The sequence below is a fragment of the Choristoneura fumiferana genome, chromosome 12 (assembly GCF_025370935.1).
Source record: "Choristoneura fumiferana chromosome 12, NRCan_CFum_1, whole genome shotgun sequence".
Classification (NCBI taxonomy): domain Eukaryota; kingdom Metazoa; phylum Arthropoda; class Insecta; order Lepidoptera; family Tortricidae; genus Choristoneura; species Choristoneura fumiferana.
In genome coordinates, this window is record NC_133483.1 from 3263579 (window position 1) to 3282694 (window position 19116).

Sequence of the window (19116 nt, forward strand, 5' to 3'; positions counted from 1 at the left end):
TTTAGGTAACTAATTGCCTGTCTATCGAGTTATCTCGAGCCTGTCTACTGAATGGAGCGTCTAGTTTCCGTCACTTTTGGTTAAGATATTCCACAAAGAGAATATTTAGGGTTATGTCAAAATATCCATCCATCTCTCTGTATATCAGTCTGTCCAGGCCCTTTTCTCAATAACACATAGAATAAAGTTTGAAAATCTCATTTATATGTCCCCAAAAAACGACATTTTGCTTTCGAGAGGGGCTAACCTAACACATACCTACCTAAAAATTTGTACGGAGCCCTTGGTGTCATGAAACTTGGCAAAGTTGTTGTTTTAAGTGCAAGATCTATTGTAATGGTTAACGCGAGCAAAGCCGGAGCTAAAATCTAGTATCTTTAAGTCGATGCAGGGACGCTACGTAACTCGATACGATGACAGTTCCACAAGAGCTTGTTATCTGAGCCGTGACGGCACATTTGGAACCTTGCCATCTTCAACCGAGCTCCTTCCGTAGCTAGACGTTGAAAACCTTATGAAATATGGCGGACTTGCTCAAGTGTTCTGCTTCTTGAATATTAGTCGCCAAATCATGGTACTGTTATAAATTTATTAAGAAACATTAAGAAAATAAAAAATATATGGAAACTACCATTAAATTAAAATAACTAAAACTTTAATTAAATTATTGTGTTAGTTTTTATTGCAATTTTCACTTTTAATGCAAACTTTTTTGCTCATTGTACTTTTTGTTGACTGCACTTGCATTGTAATTCGTATTACGTACGTATCCGTACCAAGTTTCAAGTGGAACCGTTGAAGAGTCCGTCCTGCAGCGACGACCACCAGAATTTCACTACCAGATATCGTATTGTCATACCCAACTTAACCTAACCAACAAAATGTTGGAAAACCCCGACATTGCCACTTCAAACTTCAATATCTTAAAAACGGCTGAACCGATTTTGATTAAACATGTCTAAGAACCATCGCTAGAGAACCTGCTTACAAATAAAAAAACCGCATTCAAATCGGTTTACCGGTTTAAGAGCTACGGTGCAACTGACAGACAGACAAATAGCAGTCAAACTTACAACACCCCTCTTTTTGCGTCGGGGGTTAATAAAATAACGAAAGACCTAGCCTAACGGTGTTATCGGGGATATTTATGACGCAGCCTCAAGAAAAAAGTTGTTAATAGCCATCAAGATTAAATGAATGGCTAGCTCTAATTAAGGAATACTTACCTCCTCAAATATTAATGGCCTCCTCCATTCAAGGTCTTTGAATAAATAACTAAGCCATTAGCTTTTTTCTTCAAGTTGTCGTCCCTGGAATTTATGGAAACTTCTCGGGAGTTTCTTCGGGACTTTCTCAAAATTGGAACATTAATTCTGTAAGTAAGTCAACAGCACCAATATCTGACACATATTAGTCCTCCTCATCGGTTAAGATGACGGCGACCCCAAAAAAAGAAAAATACCCTATGAATTAAGACGCCTATTATGGGCTCTTATATGGCTGGCTCTCCTACACGCGCGACTGTACAGTTGCCCAGCTGAGTTGTAGGTATACGTGTAGGAGGACTTAGGTCTTTCTATACGTACTCGTAGCTGGCGTTTTACGTCTAACGACGTAAGACGCTCCTCCTCAAATAATTTAATGCCTTTCGAGGTGGTAGATCGCCAAGATGACCGCTTTGCAGCAAGTTCCTCCCAACACTCAGGATCGATAGCGCAGGCATTCACATGTCGTTTGAGCACATCCTTAAATTGCCTTCCGCCAACTTAGAGTAGAATACAGCTTTAGGCAAGCGGGTCATCCATTCGAAGGACATGCCCGCTCCATCCAAGCTGCCGCTGCATCAAGAGAGCTTCTATGCCATGCATTCCAGAACGACGTAGGACCTCAGAGTTTGAAACGCGGTCTTGCCACTTAATCCTCAATTTGAAACGCTTCTTGCCACTTAACAAACACCACAAAGTGTGCATCAAAGCCGGTAAGTAGGACGTGTCAGATATTTTTGCACGCTCGTGTTAGATATTAAGGCAAGCGACTGCACAACTCCTTTAAAAATATGCGGTAGCGATTCGGAGGCGGATGTACTATTTTTCATAGACGTTTTGCAGTTTAGATCGGGGTTAGATTCCATTACAACCCTACATAGAATATCTCAAGGAAGCTCGTCGCTGGCATTGCGCCATGGTTGCTTGTCATGCAAAAGTTCTTAATTAGACAGTGATCCGGCACAGCGCACCAAATCTCAGGCGTCTATAAAGCTACATCGCTTGCAAAACTTTACCAGCGCTTGCGCTCGTGTAAACCATTAGATCTGGCAGTAAAGTATTTTATGCGATAGTTGTATAAGACGGGTCAGACAGAGCGAGTGGCGTGGGTTACAATGTGAGCGTAGGGAAGCGTAAGAAGAACACGCCGTGAGCTTTTTTTTAACCACTTTTGTAGTATTAGTAGAGAAGCGTTTCCGCTACCAAGAAGTCGTAACAAAAACCAGATTGTGTTCCATATAAGCAAGGTTTTCATTTCATTTTCGGGAGGAAGTTTCGAACGCTTCGGGGTTCTAAACTCCTCTTCCAGTTTATTCTCGGCATGAGCAATAAATCGGATAACATTCGAAGTACGGAAAAACTATCCTTATACATTTGTTATAGGATACATTTTTCTATATTTCAAAGAGGCACATTCGTGTTCATGACTTTTGTGCTGTATCGATACGAATGACGCTCATTGGCAAAGCACTCGGTTTAATTTAAAATTGCACCCAGAGTCTTTTTGCCATCTGAGTAAATTGGATTGGTTCGGAATGTCGTAGCAAAACAACATTTTTTTGTTGATTTTTATCCAAAAAATCTCGGCTGTATAACTAAGTAATTGTGAAAATTAAATTAAATATTAAATTTCGCCATAAAAAAAAAAAAAAAAAAAAATGTAAAAATGTTCCACAGAAAAACATTTGATTAGGGCCTACATATTAAGTTAAGACCTGATTTCGATAGCATTCACTCATTGCTTATTTAATTTTGCTCCTTTTAATTTACAACAAAAATAAATTGGGTTGTCCATATTTATCAGCACAATTACATTTTGATAAAATTCTCATTGGTTGATATTCATTTTGGTCCAATTCAAAATGGTCAATTCAGTGGTCGATTTTCAATTTGCACCGAATGACAGTAAATCGAAAAAATACGTGTCTAAATTGTCTGTCAACTTAATTGACGAACTAATAAGGTACTTTTTGAAACACTAGCCACTACCTACAGATTCCTCTGAAATACAACACTAACAAACCGTTTAGCATCTTCAAAATTTCAAGATCTTATCCCACTAAAACCTTTCGAGTCCCAAGAGTACTTAGTGGGCCTACTCATGTACCCTTTCAGGGTAAAGGGGTGAATTACCTGTCCTCAAGATGGCATCCTAATAGGCTCGCGGCACCCGCAACACTTTAGCTGTCAGATCGGATAGTGGCAAGTAATTAGAAGCGGATAAGTTTGTAGCTGTAACTTTGAGGTAACTTCAATTTTGTAGCTGTAACTTTAAAATGGCGTCTGTTTTGAGGTAGAGCTCGAGCAGATCGGGAAACAGTTGTTTTTCTCTGTATCCTAAAGCTAATAATCTGTACCTATATATATTACTATCAGGGATGTAACGGATGTGGTTTTATCGGAACCGAAAGCGGAACCAGATATTTACAATTTAGTTTATCGGAACCAGAAACGGAATCGGAACCGAAAACGGATCGGGAACCAGAACCGGAGCCTGAGTGATAGGGATAAGTGAAGTGGCAAGCGGGGTGAGGAGCGAATGACTGCTATAAACCTTTATGTTTTTGATGTACGCCGTTCAAGTTCGGCGTACCTACATAACTATTTCTGATAATAACTTTAGTCATATTTGAGTACGACACGGGTTCGATAACAACTCGGCAGATAGCGCCGCCGCTGCAAAGTTGGCGAGATATTCCAAGCATATTTAAAGCTGAATAGCGGAATGAGGGTTCAAGTTCTGTTGTAAAATGAGTAGTCTAGTTTTTATGAATGTCAGGCGATTCGTTGAAATAGAGTTGTTATAGACGATGTTAAAAACTAATCCCGTGTGGTGTTGGGTTAGAATAACACCTCTCCATTTCTTCCGTGGATGTCGTAAGAGGCGACTGAGGATAAAGGTTAAGGTATACCGTAGACGACAGGCTAGCAACCTGTCACTATTGTACCGTTTTTGTCTAACTAAGGCACTTGTCCCACCGCCAACGATGAGCGAGAAGCGAGCAGAGCGAGTAACTAGAAACGATGGGCGAGCAGTGAGAAGCGAGTGTTCGAGCACGACGGGCGATTACTCACTCTACTCGCTCGAGCCGGGCGGCCGCCAAGCTAACAGCGCTGAGCGAGTATCGTTGAGCTAGTTTTATAGCTCAGCGAGTCTTATAGCTCTTGTCGCTGCGACAAATGACGTAAGAGCGAGTTCTCGCCGGCAGTGTGAACCGCCAGCGATCAACTATTAATATATGTCTCTTTTACTCACACAGGATCTTATATCTTATTTGTTTTCTGTATCGCTTACTATGTCTGGTGTACAATAAAGAGTCTTTGTATTGTATTGTATTGTATTGTATTGTATCTTTTGTACGTTTCTTGAGCGAAAAAATAGTCGATAGCCAATCGTTTCCTCGCCGGCGGTGAGACAACTGCCTTAAAACCTAAAATTGCTAAAAGTGGCTCCGAAGCGGTAACGTTTCGTGTGCTCTGCCTACTCCATTTGGGAATAGAGATGTGATGTTTGTGTATGTTAAAAACGAATGCGAGATATTTTGTATTTGTTTTATTATCTCAACGAAACATATAGAACGAATGTTGGCAATTCTCGCCCTGAGAACTGCCGGTGGGTTGATTTTGATTAGATGTGCGTGCGCACCCTGCGTCGCTTATACTTAGACCAAACCGCTGGCCTCGCGGGTTCGATGTGCAGGCCGCGCCTTGGTCGTCGGTGATGATGCCGATGTGAAGTCAGACCCTCTCCCAAGCCCCTGGGATCGGTCTGGACAGCTGCCGCCTCCTGTAGCTAGCTGCCGCCGGTGTCGTGTGAAGGGTTGAGGTTATGACGATGAAATCAAACTGCGATTACGTTCACCACTATATTATCGCGTTACTGATACCGTACAACTGTTTATATCTATAAATATGATTCAGATGATCTTAGATTACTTAATGACACGATTTGACACTGAGAGCTCCGCTCTGACCCCGAGATCGCTATAGACGTCCACCGTCTCTCAGTGCTTTTGAATGACTGCCCGGTCGAATGAGTGACCGGTCCATTGACATACATAGGCTGTCAAAAACAATAAAAATGATTTAAGGGTCCATCACACATTCCCGTAAAGTGACTTCTACACGACCCGACCTACGATGTTACGTTTTGCGTAAACATTTCCTGCCAGGGCCAGGCGAAAGATGGACTGAACACTTGCAAGCACTATTGACTCTACTTACAATAATATTGACTTATGATCTACTGATAAACAGCTGACAACCTATGACACTTAGGTGTAGCACATGAATAAACGCTCTACCTATCCTGAAAATGTAGGTATACAATTGACTATGACTTATCCTAAGAGTTGAATGATCCATACATTATACACATGAAATAAACAATATCCATTAGACTGAGGGTCTACATAATAATGTACAGATGATTATAAATTACAACAATATCAATTGGTGCCCTACCAATAAATATATGATTATGACTGACCTACGTTATATTCAATAGGCAATTTACACAGTTTGACTACTGGGCGTATGAGTTCGCCACCTTGAGTTTTTAATTTAACTGACCTGACAATCTGGTCAGTTCCCTTATACACTTCAATGACTCTACCACGCCTCCATTGTAATGGAGGTGAGTTCTCATCCTTAATGAGAACCAGATCATTCAGTTCGAGGTTATTGACTTGAGAATACCATTTATTACGCGCTTGTAAATTATTGAGATACTCAATATGCCACCTTGACCAGATTGATTGATACATTTTTTGAATAACCTGAAAACGTGATAACCTCGACGTCTTAGTGTCCTTCCAATGTGGTTCTGGTAGAGCTACTAATGGTTGACCAATGAGAAAGTGCCCCGGTGTGAGCACTTCGAGATCTGACGGATCCTCACTCATAGGAACTAACGGCCTTGAATTCAATATGGACTCTATTTTTGAAAATAGAGTTGATAGTTCCTCAAACGTGAAGATAGTGTCTCCAGCCTCTCGTTTGAGTAAAAGCTTGGCATGCTTGACAGCTGACTCTACCAAACCCGACATGTGAGGAGCTCCTGCTGGGTTGAATTCCCAGCGAATATTTTGACGAGCAAATTCCCCTTTGAGTACAGTCTCATTATTGACCAGAAACTGATTGACATCACGCAGGTAAGAATTAGAGCCAACAAAATTAGTACCTCGATCCGATCGGACGAGTGAAGGCAGCCCTCGTCGGCTGACAAACCTGGTGAACGACGCGATGAATGCCTCGATCGTCAATGCTGAAACCACCTCGAGATGAACCGCCTTGGTTCCTAAACAGACAAACACACATAGGTAAGCTTTGACTGATTTAGCATTCCTTAATAAACTACTCTTAACTAAATATGGGCCTGCGAAGTCTGTCGCAACGCCTGAGAAAGGCCGTGCTGCCGTGACTCGGTCAGCCGGTAAATCTGCCATGAATGGCGGTTGAACCGATGAATTGAATCTGAAACAAACTAAACATTTCCTGATAACCCTTGAAACTTGACGCCGGAGTGACGGAAACCAATATTCCCTCCGGATTATAGCAATGAGCGCGTTCGTCGCTGCATGACAATATGACCTGTGATAGTATTCGATGAGTAACTGACCCCATTTATGATCCTTAGGTATGAGATATGGATGCTTTGCTCCATATGGTAGAGCTGATTTACGTAGTCGTCCGCCGACACGCAGCATGTTTTCGTCATCGACGAAAACGCTAAGCTTCTGCAATGATTTACAGACCAGCTTTCCTTGTTTGACCATAACAATTTCCTCCTTGAAAGCGTCTAATTGAACTTTACCTATCCAATGTTTAGTAGCTGCGCGAATCTCGTCCAATGACAGTGTAGACTGAAGATTCCTTTGCTCCCTCGGCAACTTGATATTTTTACAAAATCTAAGTATGAATGCACTGACATTGATTAGTTTGCTATATGAACTGACACGTGATAAGAGTGCGTCTTCCCACGACTCTACTGGCGTGACTAAATGAACTAATTTCTTGAAACCTGGTAACTCTTGAGGTATAGTGACTGGTAACTGTGGCCACTGGGATTCCTCCCGCAACAACCAATCAGGTGACCACCACAATTTGAATTGAATTAATTCCCTTGCGGACATTCCGCGTGAAGCGACATCTGACGGATTACGCTCTGATCTGACATGACGCCATGTGATGTGACGTTTGGACTGTTGAATGTCCTGTACCCTGTTACATTCAAATGTTTGTAACATGTGAGGTTTGGCCTTGAGCCATGACAAAACAATACTGCTATCTGACCAAGCATTGATAGTCTCTAACTGAACAGAGTCGTCGTACGAATCTGCGACGTGATTAAGCAGTTTGCATACCAGGTGAGATGCACTGAGTTCCAATTTTGGAATCGTCTGCTTGGTTTTATGTGACGCGACGCGTGATTTAGCAATGACTAAGCTGACCTTGACATGTCCTGACGCATCCACCGTCCGTAGATAGACGCTCGCCGCGTATCCCAGCTCCGAGGCGTCGCCGAAACCGTGCAATGAGTATGAAACGGCGCTCGGTAGTGAGACACACCGAGGAATCTGTAAATGAGACAAATGATTGAGATCCTGCGTAAGTTCGTCCCACTGAGTGATTTGAGTTTGATTGATCGGCTCGTCCCAGTTGAGCCCATCCGAGAATAATGACTGTAAGAATACTTTGAATCGAAATATGACTGGTGCGCAATAACCACACGGGTCGTACAAACGTGCGATTGTACTGAGCACGCTACGTTTCGTAGGTGGGTGACCAAGTGGCACGTTGATTTGATATGCCATCGAGTCTGACACCGGATCCCATTGAACACCTAATACCTTGATGAAACTTTTATCCTCAGTATCAAATGAGTGTGGCAACTCGCAATACTCCTCCGGTAAGTCTCGCAATAGCTCCCTACTATTGGACGACCATTTACGTAACTCATAACCTGCGCTCCCGGTGAGCGCTATGAGCTCTTGCTTGAGCTGTTGAGCCTCTGCTACGGAGTCTGCTCCTGTGAGGATATCATCAACGAAGATATCTCGTCGCATGACGTGTGCTGCGTGTGAATTCGGATGCGACACCTCCCAATCGTCCGCTAGTAGCAACACCGTCCGTATAGCTATGAATGGACTTGACCTTAGCCCGTAGGTATTAGTATTTAATTCATATACCTGAACATCGTGTGACGGATCCTCCCTCCAGAGGATTAATTGATATTTCCTATCATCTGGGTGAACAAATGTTTGACGAAACATCATTTTGATGTCAGTAGTGAATACCACTTGATGACGTCGAAAATTTAAAATGATTTTAGTGATATCATTTTGAAGAGGTTGCCCAGAGTGAAGGCATTGATTGAGTGACACACCTGTGGACGATCGCCCTGATCCGTCGAATACAACTCTGATTTTATCGGTGCCTCGTTTAAAGATACCGTGATGCGGTATGACAAAATGTTCTGAGTTAAATTGAAAATCCGATTTTGACATATGACCGAGAGTTTCGTACTCTCTCATGAAATCTTTATACTTGGAGGCGAAAAGTGCGTCCTTAGACATTTTTCTCTCCAAAGCTCGCAACCTTTTCATTGCAAGCGACCTTGATTCGCCTAATGATGACCGTGTTGAAAGTAACGGTAACCTGACTATGTATTTGCCGTCAGGCAGACGTTGAGTAGTGGAAATGTACAACCTTTCGCATTCCATGTGATCTGGATGAACTGCAGGCTTCGAAGGCGGCTCCTCGACCTTCCAAAACCGCTCGAGCACCTCCTCGAGTCTAGTGGCGTGCAGGCCGTAGTCCTCCACGGACGTACCCGCTGACTGTGATGACGTCACCGCTGACTGGTGAGTCGAGGTCAATGAACCCATGACGACATGCCCAAAGCATGTCCCGTAGGCTGCTATTCCTGGAACGTGAGTGGAAATCTTTGAACCATCGAGTACATAATTTAATATGTCAGTACCTAAAATGATGTCCACATCTGAGGCTTTGTCAAACTTGCCATCAGCTAATATGATATGTGACAACCGTAATTGATCTTTGAGCTGAGTGTCATATGATGGAATGTTTCCCGTTAGTGAATACATGACTGAAGCTATTGTACTAATGATGGGTACCTGTTTACCTACAGGTTTGATTATTAATTTGACTATTGAACCAGGTACCTTTACCCTTTGCTGACCAATTCCATAAATATTATTACCATTAGACTGTTGGTGTAATTTTAACCTTTGAACTATTGACTGTTTAATTACTGAGACACTCGCCCCGGTGTCGAGTAAGGCCCTAACCTTAAAATAATTGCCATCACCTGATTTCACCATTACTACCGCCGTGGGACAAATGGTGACTGGTAATGACTGTGTCACACCAACAGTGGTAGCATCTCATTGAGGAGATGGTGGTGATTGTGGAGGAATGGGGCTGATCCGCTGCCCATACCTAAGTGCCTGGTACTCAGACTGAGCCCACTGTGCCCTTGCCCCTACCGGAAGCCTTGGCCGGTAAGCTGCCATCGCCTGAGCTGATGGAGCTTCCTGGTACAGTGGTTGAGTCACTGGTACATCTGAGTGGCCGCCCTGGCTCGGTTGAGGTGCACACACAAGTGGGTAGCCACCCTGGCCCACGCCTTGTGCATGATGCTGGGGTTGCCTGCCCGGTGACTGACGCTTGGGCGATTGCCTACCGTGACCTGATGTTGACACCACAGGTTGGTCCCTTTCAGGTGATTCCCTAGCCTTAGGAGCTGCCCTGCATTACAAATGAGTGAGTTGTGCTCAGGAGACTTGCAGTGCAGACACCAATTCCGTTGACTGCAGTCCCTAGCATAGTGCAACCTCAAGCACTTAAAACAGTGACCACTACGTTTCGCCCACGCCTTGCGTGCTACTGGTGACATACTTAGAAACACTGCGCATCTATATAATGAGTGGTCCCCACTACAAAATGAACATGATGAAATAGAATTCACCTGATGAACTTGGTGCACTCCGCGTGCTGGCCTGCCACGTGCCTCCGAGGTGGACGCACCCTGCCGTCCTCGTCGTGGTGGTGGCCGGTGGTAGCTTCTCCCTGAAGCCGCTTCTGGTGTTGGTGACACGGCGAGTTGCACCCTGCATTGCTCGTCGAGTACCTCGAGCAGTTGCTGAACACTGGGTAGAACCTGATGACACGTCCCATACCGCTGTTCGAATGCTGACCTGATCAATGTTGGCAGCTTCTGTATGATTAAAAACACAATTAAATATGACCATTCATTAATTGGTTGTTTAAGCTTTTCCAGTGCCTGAATAGATTCTCGGAGAGGATCATAGAAATCTGACCTTAACCTCTCAACATTGTTAATGACCGGTAGGTTGGTGATCTGTGACAAGTATGTATCGACCAGCACCCTGTGGTTCTGATACCTATCTGTGAGCAATTTCAGTGCCACTGAATAATTTTGACCATCCATCGGTAGCTGACGTATGAGCGACAAAGCTTCACCTGACAATGATGCTCGCAAATAAAAATGCTTCTCCGAATCTGAAATGTCCCGTGAATGGACCAAGGATTGAAAGAGATCGAAGAATGACATCCACTCCATTGGCCTGCCGCTAAACTTAGGCAGTTCAATGGAAGGCAACTTTGCCATTACCTGGCTATGATGACGTATCCTAGGCTCGTCTGCGGACCCCCTGCCCTCCGATGCCTGCTCCAACCTGACAAGTAACTTATTGATTTCACTAAACTGTGCATGAATTTGTTCCATTTCTCCCTCAGGAATCTCCTCTGACGAAAGACCAAGCAACGCCTCGTATGCTAGTACGAACTGATTATAATATGAACCGAAATTACGTTTAGCTACTGCCACCGCTGATGTACCTTGGGCTTCGCTTATTGTACTAGCGAAATCTGACAGCATGCGATATTTCGACATAAATTGAATCTTGGCATGAATTTTAGGAGGCATATTGACTTAAATGAATGAAGTACTTGATGTGTTTAAATCAAGTAAATAACCTCTGAATTCAATGACATACGATAAATGCTTACACTGAATAACAATAGTCACACCCTGTGCCACACTTGTATTAAACTACCTACTTAAAGTTAACTTTAACAACAATCGACGCGCGATATCAACAACAAAACTCACTGTTTGATTAAATTAAACACAACTGTATTTAAACTTAAACCTCACTAAAACAGCATTTGTTTACTTATGCCGTAATGATTAACTGATAACGTGATAATGATAAGATTATTGATTTCAGATAACGATTGTTGATTATGTTGATAAATAAATGACATTTGCCACAAATGAACGAATGAATGAGTCAGTTATGCGCTCATCTGACCATAGATAATGCAACTCGCAAGTCGTCCGAATTGATCGGAGTGAAGTGAATGACAATTTATAAAAATAAAGAACACTTAAAGTCTTTGAATGAATGAATGAGAATGTGATTGACTTGCCGAGTTCCGTTCCGTCCGTTCTCCGTTGATTTGTGTGATGACTTGCTTGCTTGTTTGCTACTCGCAACAAGATGGCGGCGAAATTTCTTCCAATGATGAATATTTCGAGTGTCAATACCTATTGCACTATTTAAACCGCACTTTCACTCACTGCGAAAATGACTTAACGCGCACTGAATTTAAAGTCTTAATATTATTAATCAATATTATGATAATATGATGTGAAGTATGCGCGCGCGGCGCCCGCCGTGCCGAGATGATAATGAAGTACACGCGCCCTGCGACGTACGTTATCGTGCTGATTCTTCTCTAACGTTCTTCTAACGTTCTGCTCCCCTCATGGGTTCCACCAAAAATGTTGGCAATTCTCGCCCTGAGAACTGCCGGTGGGTTGATTTTGATTAGATGTGCGTGCGCACCCTGCGTCGCTTATACTTAGACCAAACCGCTGGCCTCGCGGGTTCGATGTGCAGGCCGCGCCTTGGTCGTCGCTGATGATGCCGATGTGAAGGCAGACCCTCTCCCGAGCCCCTGGGATCGGTCTGGACAGCTGCCGCCTCCTGTAGCTAGCTGCCGCCGGTGTCGTGTGAAGGGTTGAGGTTATGACGATGAAATCAAACTGCGATTACGTTCACCACTATATTATCGCGATACTGATACCGTACAACTGTTTATATCTATAAATATGATTCAGATGATCTTAGATTACTTAATGACACGATTTGACACTGAGAGCTCCGCTCTGACCCCGAGATCGCTATAGACGTCCACCGTCTCTCAGTGCTTTTGAATGACTGCCCGGTCGAATGAGTGACCGGTCCATTGACGTACATAGGCTGTCAAAAACAATAAAAATGATTTAAGGGTCCATCACACATTCCCGTAAAGTGACTTCTACACGACCCGACCTACGATGTTACGTTTTGCGTAAACAACGAAATACGGTAAAACGATGCTCAGTAATGAAGGAGCTCGTTTTTATAATAAAATACCCTCGCATAACAAAAATGTAAGCTCATTTCGTGCATTTAAACCACAGTTAGCAAAACATTATCATCATCATTCCATCATTCCAGCCTATATACGTCCCACTGCAGGGCAGAGGCCTCCTCTCAGAACAAGAGGGCTTGGGCCATAGTTCCCACGCGGGCCCAGTGCGGATTGGGAACTTCACACGCACCATTGAATTGCTTCGCAGGTTTGTGCAGGTTTCCTCACGATGTTTTCCTTCACCGCAAAGCTCGTGGTAAATTGCAAATGAATTTCGAAAAACTCAGAGGTGCGAGCCGGGGTTTGAACCCACGACCCTCTGCTTGAGAGGCGATAGGTCAAACCACTAGGCCACCACGGCTACATCAAAACATTATCATCGCTGATACTTAATTCCTCATCTCAAATTGCTACAATTGCGTGAAGTGTGTACGTTACCTACTTTGTGATTGTTTGTGAGATTTATTAATTACTTATGTTCAATGAATGCGGCGACGAACATCCATCAAATTGTTCTAAGTTAAATGATTTTATCACGGAAGTGAAGATCATCTATGTTAATAATAAATTTCTATAAACCTAAACATTTTTAAGCAATAAGACCCTGTCCAGACGTAGCATTTTACACGCGAGGGCACTCGCGCGTTGAAACTCGCGCGTTCCCAAGGTAGTACAGTGCCCTCGCGCGAAAAACGCTCCGTCTGAACAGGGTCTAAGATCGCCTGTACCCTGAAGGAAGCGTACAAAAATATCTGACACCTCCTACCAGCTTTAGAAACAAAGTCATATCAGATATTTATGCACGTTTTGTTGTGTCAGATATTGGTGCTGGTTGTACCAGTTGAAACCCTGGAATATTTAAAATGACATCATCAAGAAATGTGGCTGTAAAAGTTAGCTCTAAAAGCAGTAATAAAACATTATTAAGACGGGTTCCGCTGCGTATTTAACTCACCGTGTGCAGAATGTACGAGTAATTCATGTTATGAGCTTTCATTTTTAAATCGCGCGAATTTTTTATGTGGCACAATATATGTTATAATCCAACCGGTTTTCTGAGTCGCGAAGTTTCTCGTTGACAATAGATTTGCGTTTAAGCTAGCCAAATATCAAAATGATCATTCAGAAATAGTAATTTAGGGTGACACTCTTTCCCGGCCCGGATAATACCGGGATGGAAATACCGACCCTGTTTTTCGTGTACACGCCCATAGAAGCTCCTGTCAGTTTCTATGGGCGCGTATACAAAAAACAGGGCCGTAGTCATACTTGTTAAGGCCATTTTTTGGCCGGATGCTGCACTTCGTTAAGAAAGCAAGCCGCTTTGCACAGTGATAGTACTGACTAAACTGAGTGATTTGACTCGCAGCAGCGGAAGTTACCGGTATTTCCATGTCGGTGTTATTCGGGCCGGGAAAGAGTGTCACCCGTAATTTAAGTACCCTCATGTTCTCTATTTTATTACATTTGCCAATACAAACGTTATGTAGAATAAAAATAACAAAACAAAAAGCTTTTATTAGTTTTTAATTTTTGATACAAGCTTTTTTGCTGATTGTAAAGCAAGATGGCATGGATGAATTGAACGAAAGAAATGTCGTATGTCCTTGTATGAATGCTGTCTTATAAAAAATAAGGCTGTTTATGTTAATAAAAAAACCGGTCAAGAGCATGTCGGGCCATGCTCAATATAGGGCTCCGTAGTTGCCGACCGACAGACATGGTGAAACGGGTTGGACTACGGAATCCTAAAAATACACACACATTTCATAAAAGATTAACTACTAAATTTAATCCTTCAGTAGTCAATGTTTATAATATATTACTTGATTCTTTGGAAGTAAAACTTTTTGTTAAAAAACACTAACTGTAATAATCAAAGTATCTGTCGGCTGTGCTTTACACTTATTTGACAATTTGCTTTGCTGTACATTGCTGGCAATTATAATTTTGTTAGAAAGTTAACAAAGTCTGAATTCTAGTTCATTAATTAAATTAATGTCATGGTTAAGTTACAGAAATACATTATTTTAACGTCCCTTAAAAAAAGCATGGCTGCCGGTAACACACTGTATACAGATTCCTGTATTAATGTACGACTGTTTCATCGCCGCCCCTCCGCCATCATCGAAAGGGGCGACCGGAATTATTCCCACCACAGACCGCTTATAAATTGATGTATTATTAAAATCAGAAGCGGCTTGCTTTTATTTTCCCGGTATTAATTAAATCAACTGGATTATAGCGGACAGATTAAAGGCAAACGGAATATTGATGCGTTTAAGTGTTAACTGGGCCAATGCAATTCGTCGGTAGCAATCACGAGTGAGCAAATGTTATTGGTTTGTTTGTTTTTTTACCCTTAATACTTAACAGTTCCCAATCCGCACTGGGCCCGCGCGGGAGCTATGGCCCAAGCCCTCTTGTTCTGAGAGGAGGCCTGTGCCCAACAGTGGGACGTATATAGGCTGGGATGATGATGATGACTTAACAGGAGTTATAAGTTTGACGCCAATATCTGTCTGTCGCACCGTATCTCTCAAACAAATATACCGATTTAGATGTTTTTTTTTTCAGTTAAATACCACAGGCAATATCTATGTACTACTTATTGCACATTAGGTATTTAACTTACAATGTTTGTATATAAATAAATGTAAAATAAATATCATGGGGCACTTCAAAACTACCATACCATACCATATACCATACTAGTTATGTCAAAACAAAGGTTAAAACGGTTACTTCTGCGACGCTCGGTCTTTTAGTGAGCGGAACCCACAAAGGACAGGAATTTAAATATACCTTTTTAAGCTGTTCTTTGCATGCGCCGATAAAGGAATTTTTAAAAACACAAAAGATAAAGGTGATTTGAGTCTTCCTGCTCAAATACACTTAGAATAGTGGAGCTAACGGAACAAAGCTATTGTTGCCACAATATTGAAGCATTTGGGTTATGTTTCAGTTTAAAAATAAGCAAAATGGGGTGACTGATTTTTAAATATTGAAAGGAAGATTTACTAGCGTCACTGCTTAAGTGGCTAAATAAGAAACAAACAAGCTGAGATATGAGGTGCATAGGGGAAATTCGTGTCGGTACCGTTGACCATCAGTGGTGTAGCGGTATAGCACGCGGTACGGAATACCGAGGACCTGGGTTCGATTCCCAGTGATGGTCTTATTTTTCTGGTTTTTCTGTGCATCTATATTTCAGTTTGTATTTTCAATTTAGGTTTTACGGGATGACCGTAAAAGTAAAAATTTGGAATTGAAATAAAAAATACGAAAAGATTAAAAAAAAAACAATCTTAGGAAGATTTCATCATCATCATCATCATCATCATCATGTCAGCCGAAAGACGTCCACTGCTGGACATAGGCCTCCCCTAAGGCTCTCCACTCAGACCGGTCTTGTGCTTTTCGCATCCACCGCGATCCCGCGATCTTAACCAGGTCGTCGCTCCATCTTGTTGGAGGCCTACCGACAGCTCGTCTCCCGGTCCGCGGACGCCATTCGAGAACCTTTTGACCCCATCGGCCATCAGTCCTGCGAGCAATGTGCCCCGCCCATTGCCACTTCAGTTTCGCAATTCTTCGGGCTATGTCGGTAACCTTAGTTCTACTGCGGATATCATCATTTCTGATTCTAAAAGGAAGATTTATGAAGTGAATATATAGATGAATACATCCAGAAGAGGGAATATTTGACGTTTATGCCATTATTGTTTCTTCCTAGTAGCGATTCTGCACAATATTAATGCTGCACATATGCATTTGATCACATTCGTTATTCTTCACAGTCAGTATTTTTATACCATTCCGTTTCTTACTATTCGCATTTCTACACCATATGAATTACAACACATAATTGCATTTGATCACATTCGTTATTCTTCACAGTCAGTATTTTTATACCATTCCGTTTCTTACTATTCGCATTGCTACACCATATGAATTACAACACATAATTGCATTTGATCACATTCGTTATTCTTCACAGTCATTATTTTTATACAATCCCGTTTCTACTATTCGCGATTCGGCATCGAATTCCACACAGCTTCATTTGACCACATTCGTTACGTTGGAAAGGTCTTACTTTTACACAATCGCGTTTCTTCCTTACTCTTAGCTGGCGAAAGTCAGAGTCTGATGATGACACATAAGGAAAAACATAAGGTAAATGTCCTGAGGCCGTATTGCCTAACGTTTCTGACGCTCGCGATCGTAATAAAATGACAGTTTTTGTATGGGAAATCTGTCATTTGATCGCGACCGCAAATGTAAAAAGCGTTAGGGTCTTCCCAAACCTATCGACGCAGAATCAGCTTTAGCCGATCAAAATAGAAGATTGTTCAACAAGGGACTAAAACAAGCCATAATGACGCGAGATGTTTAGCCATCCGAGCAGAGCGAGGGTGGCTATAGTTCGAGTGTCATTATGGTTGTTTAGTCTCGCGTTAAACACTCTACTTTTCACTTTGAATGCGAGGAAAAAAACGTGTTTTGTTCAAAATTACAATATTACTTTTTAAAAACGTACACTCGACTATTGAACAGGCCATCTGTTCAAAATTTAAATAGCAAAAAAATATTGTTGTGCGGTTTTTTCTTTTCATGAAGTGACGCTTGCATATTTAGCCAACAGTTTCAAAATTGAAAACTATTTTAAAACTAATTTGACTATGCATAATAAGATTAATCTATCCTTAATATAATTGAATAGATATTCGTAATCATTAATTGTGTTTCACGAAATTAAATCGTGTTTTTTTAAAATATTTTTGCAGAGTTGTCTTGCAGAGTTGTCATTTTTGAGGTTATTTTCACGCCTAGAAATCCTCCATTCACGAACACCGTGACACCGTGTTGGCTGTTTAGGGGTTTCCAACGTAAATTAAAAAAAAAAATACTTTAATCCCTAGAGAACAAAAAGGAGCATTAGTCCCATTATGCAGAGACTAAAGAACCATTTTAAGACCATGAGAAGTGAAAAACTCTTATGTCCACGCAATAAGAGCGTAAAAGACCTCGATCGGCTCGGCCGACGCGAAACGACGTTTACCGACGGGAAGATGTCTTTTTCGCCCTTATTGCGTGGACATAAAACGTTTTTTGGTCGGCTTAAGCCGATTGCGCGCCTCGATAGGCAATAAGGCCCCATAAGATTGGTTTTTGGAGTATTTTTGCATTTTTTATTTCAACTCCAAATTTGTTACTTTTACGGTCATCCCGTGAAATCCAACGAAAACACAAAGTGAAACATGGATGTACAGAAAAAACCCAGATAAAGAGACCAGAGCTGGGAATCGAACCCAGGTCCTCAGCATTCCGTGCTGCGTGCTATAACCCAAACACCACCACTCTAGACACAAATTTCTCCCATGCACCACACATGTCAGTAAAATTTTCTGAACGGATGCTGAGGTCCTGGGTTCGTTTCCCAGCACTGGTCTCTTTTTCTGGGTTTTTTCTGTGCATCCATATTTCAGTTTGTATTTTCGTTAATAAGGCCCCTGTTCTGTGTACTAGTACGTATAGATTATGTCGACGAAGTCCCCGCCCAACCGCGGATCGAAACCATGGCTCGGAGGTCAACATTGCTCATAGGAGCAAACACTGATATTATGCCAAAACCCAGAGGCCCGAAAATAAAAATTACTTACTGCTTTAATAATAAATATACAATAAAACAAAACAAACAGTGTAAACGAAAAATAGCTGCAATACGAGTACAATCCTATCTGTGAAAGGAAAATGTATTTTTAATTTAATAAAAGTGTGCGTAGTGAATTAGTTAATGTAAACAAAATTGTGAATGTAAATTCGTTATTGTTTTTTTCTGGTGCATTTTATTTTAACCGAAACTAATTATAAACATCGTAATGGCTGCTTCCATTATAAGTTGTGTTATGATCCGTAGTGCTGCATTAACTCTTTCTAATTAAAAACGTTTAAACTATTCATCTGAACTGCACGATATTCCGGTTTTTATTAAAAAAGTTCATCGTCAGTCGTCAAACTTTTTTAATCAAAATTGGAATTTATTTTTCCAGCCTTGTTTGATTTTGCTTCATGCTAATTATATCCTGAATGTGCTAGCAAATAGTCAGTGCTTTTCGTCGTTTTACATTGCAAAATTGTATGTAAATTAATTGTAGGTATATTCTTTATTAGAATTTTCTACACAAACTGTGACAAACGGAACCTTATTTACTGTGGTTTATTGTCCGTTTGTCTGTTCGTCGGAGGTATTTCAAGAACTGTAATATAAAGACAGCTGAAATTTACAGATATGTACCTATGTGTATTAAGATGATATCCGCAAATTAGTCTGCAAAAAAAATCCGTTGGAATTCCCAAAAATTATATCGTGGTGTGC

The 19116-nt window shown here is 41.7% G+C and overlaps 1 protein-coding gene and 1 long non-coding RNA gene across 2 annotated transcripts in view; one reads left to right on the plus strand and one right to left on the minus strand.

The window, feature by feature from the left end:
- Window positions 1–19116, plus strand: part of LOC141433143 (uncharacterized) — a 228072-nt gene that overhangs the window by 116767 nt on the left and 92189 nt on the right. The gene's annotated exons all lie outside the window — the stretch shown is intronic.
- On the minus strand, window positions 5118–10032 carry LOC141433122 (uncharacterized). Its single transcript, XM_074094968.1, has 2 exons — window positions 7718–10032; window positions 5118–6564 (listed from the first exon to the last, which is right to left on the minus strand). Exons 1-2 carry the CDS (start codon window positions 9608–9610, stop codon window positions 6526–6528), a joined length of 1932 nt encoding a protein of 643 aa, XP_073951069.1. The 5' UTR covers window positions 9611–10032; the 3' UTR covers window positions 5118–6525.

Bases quoted from the DNA above. Each gene is read 5' to 3' on its own strand.
- LOC141433122 (XM_074094968.1), bottom strand. From the start codon at position 9,610: ATGGTGAAATCAGGTGATGGCAATTATTTTAAGGTTAGGGCCTTACTC. The intron at 6,565-7,717 runs GTCAGCTTAGTC...TTGTCTGTTTAG, and splicing joins ATGCGTCAGGACATGTCAAG to GAACCAAGGCGGTTCATCTC.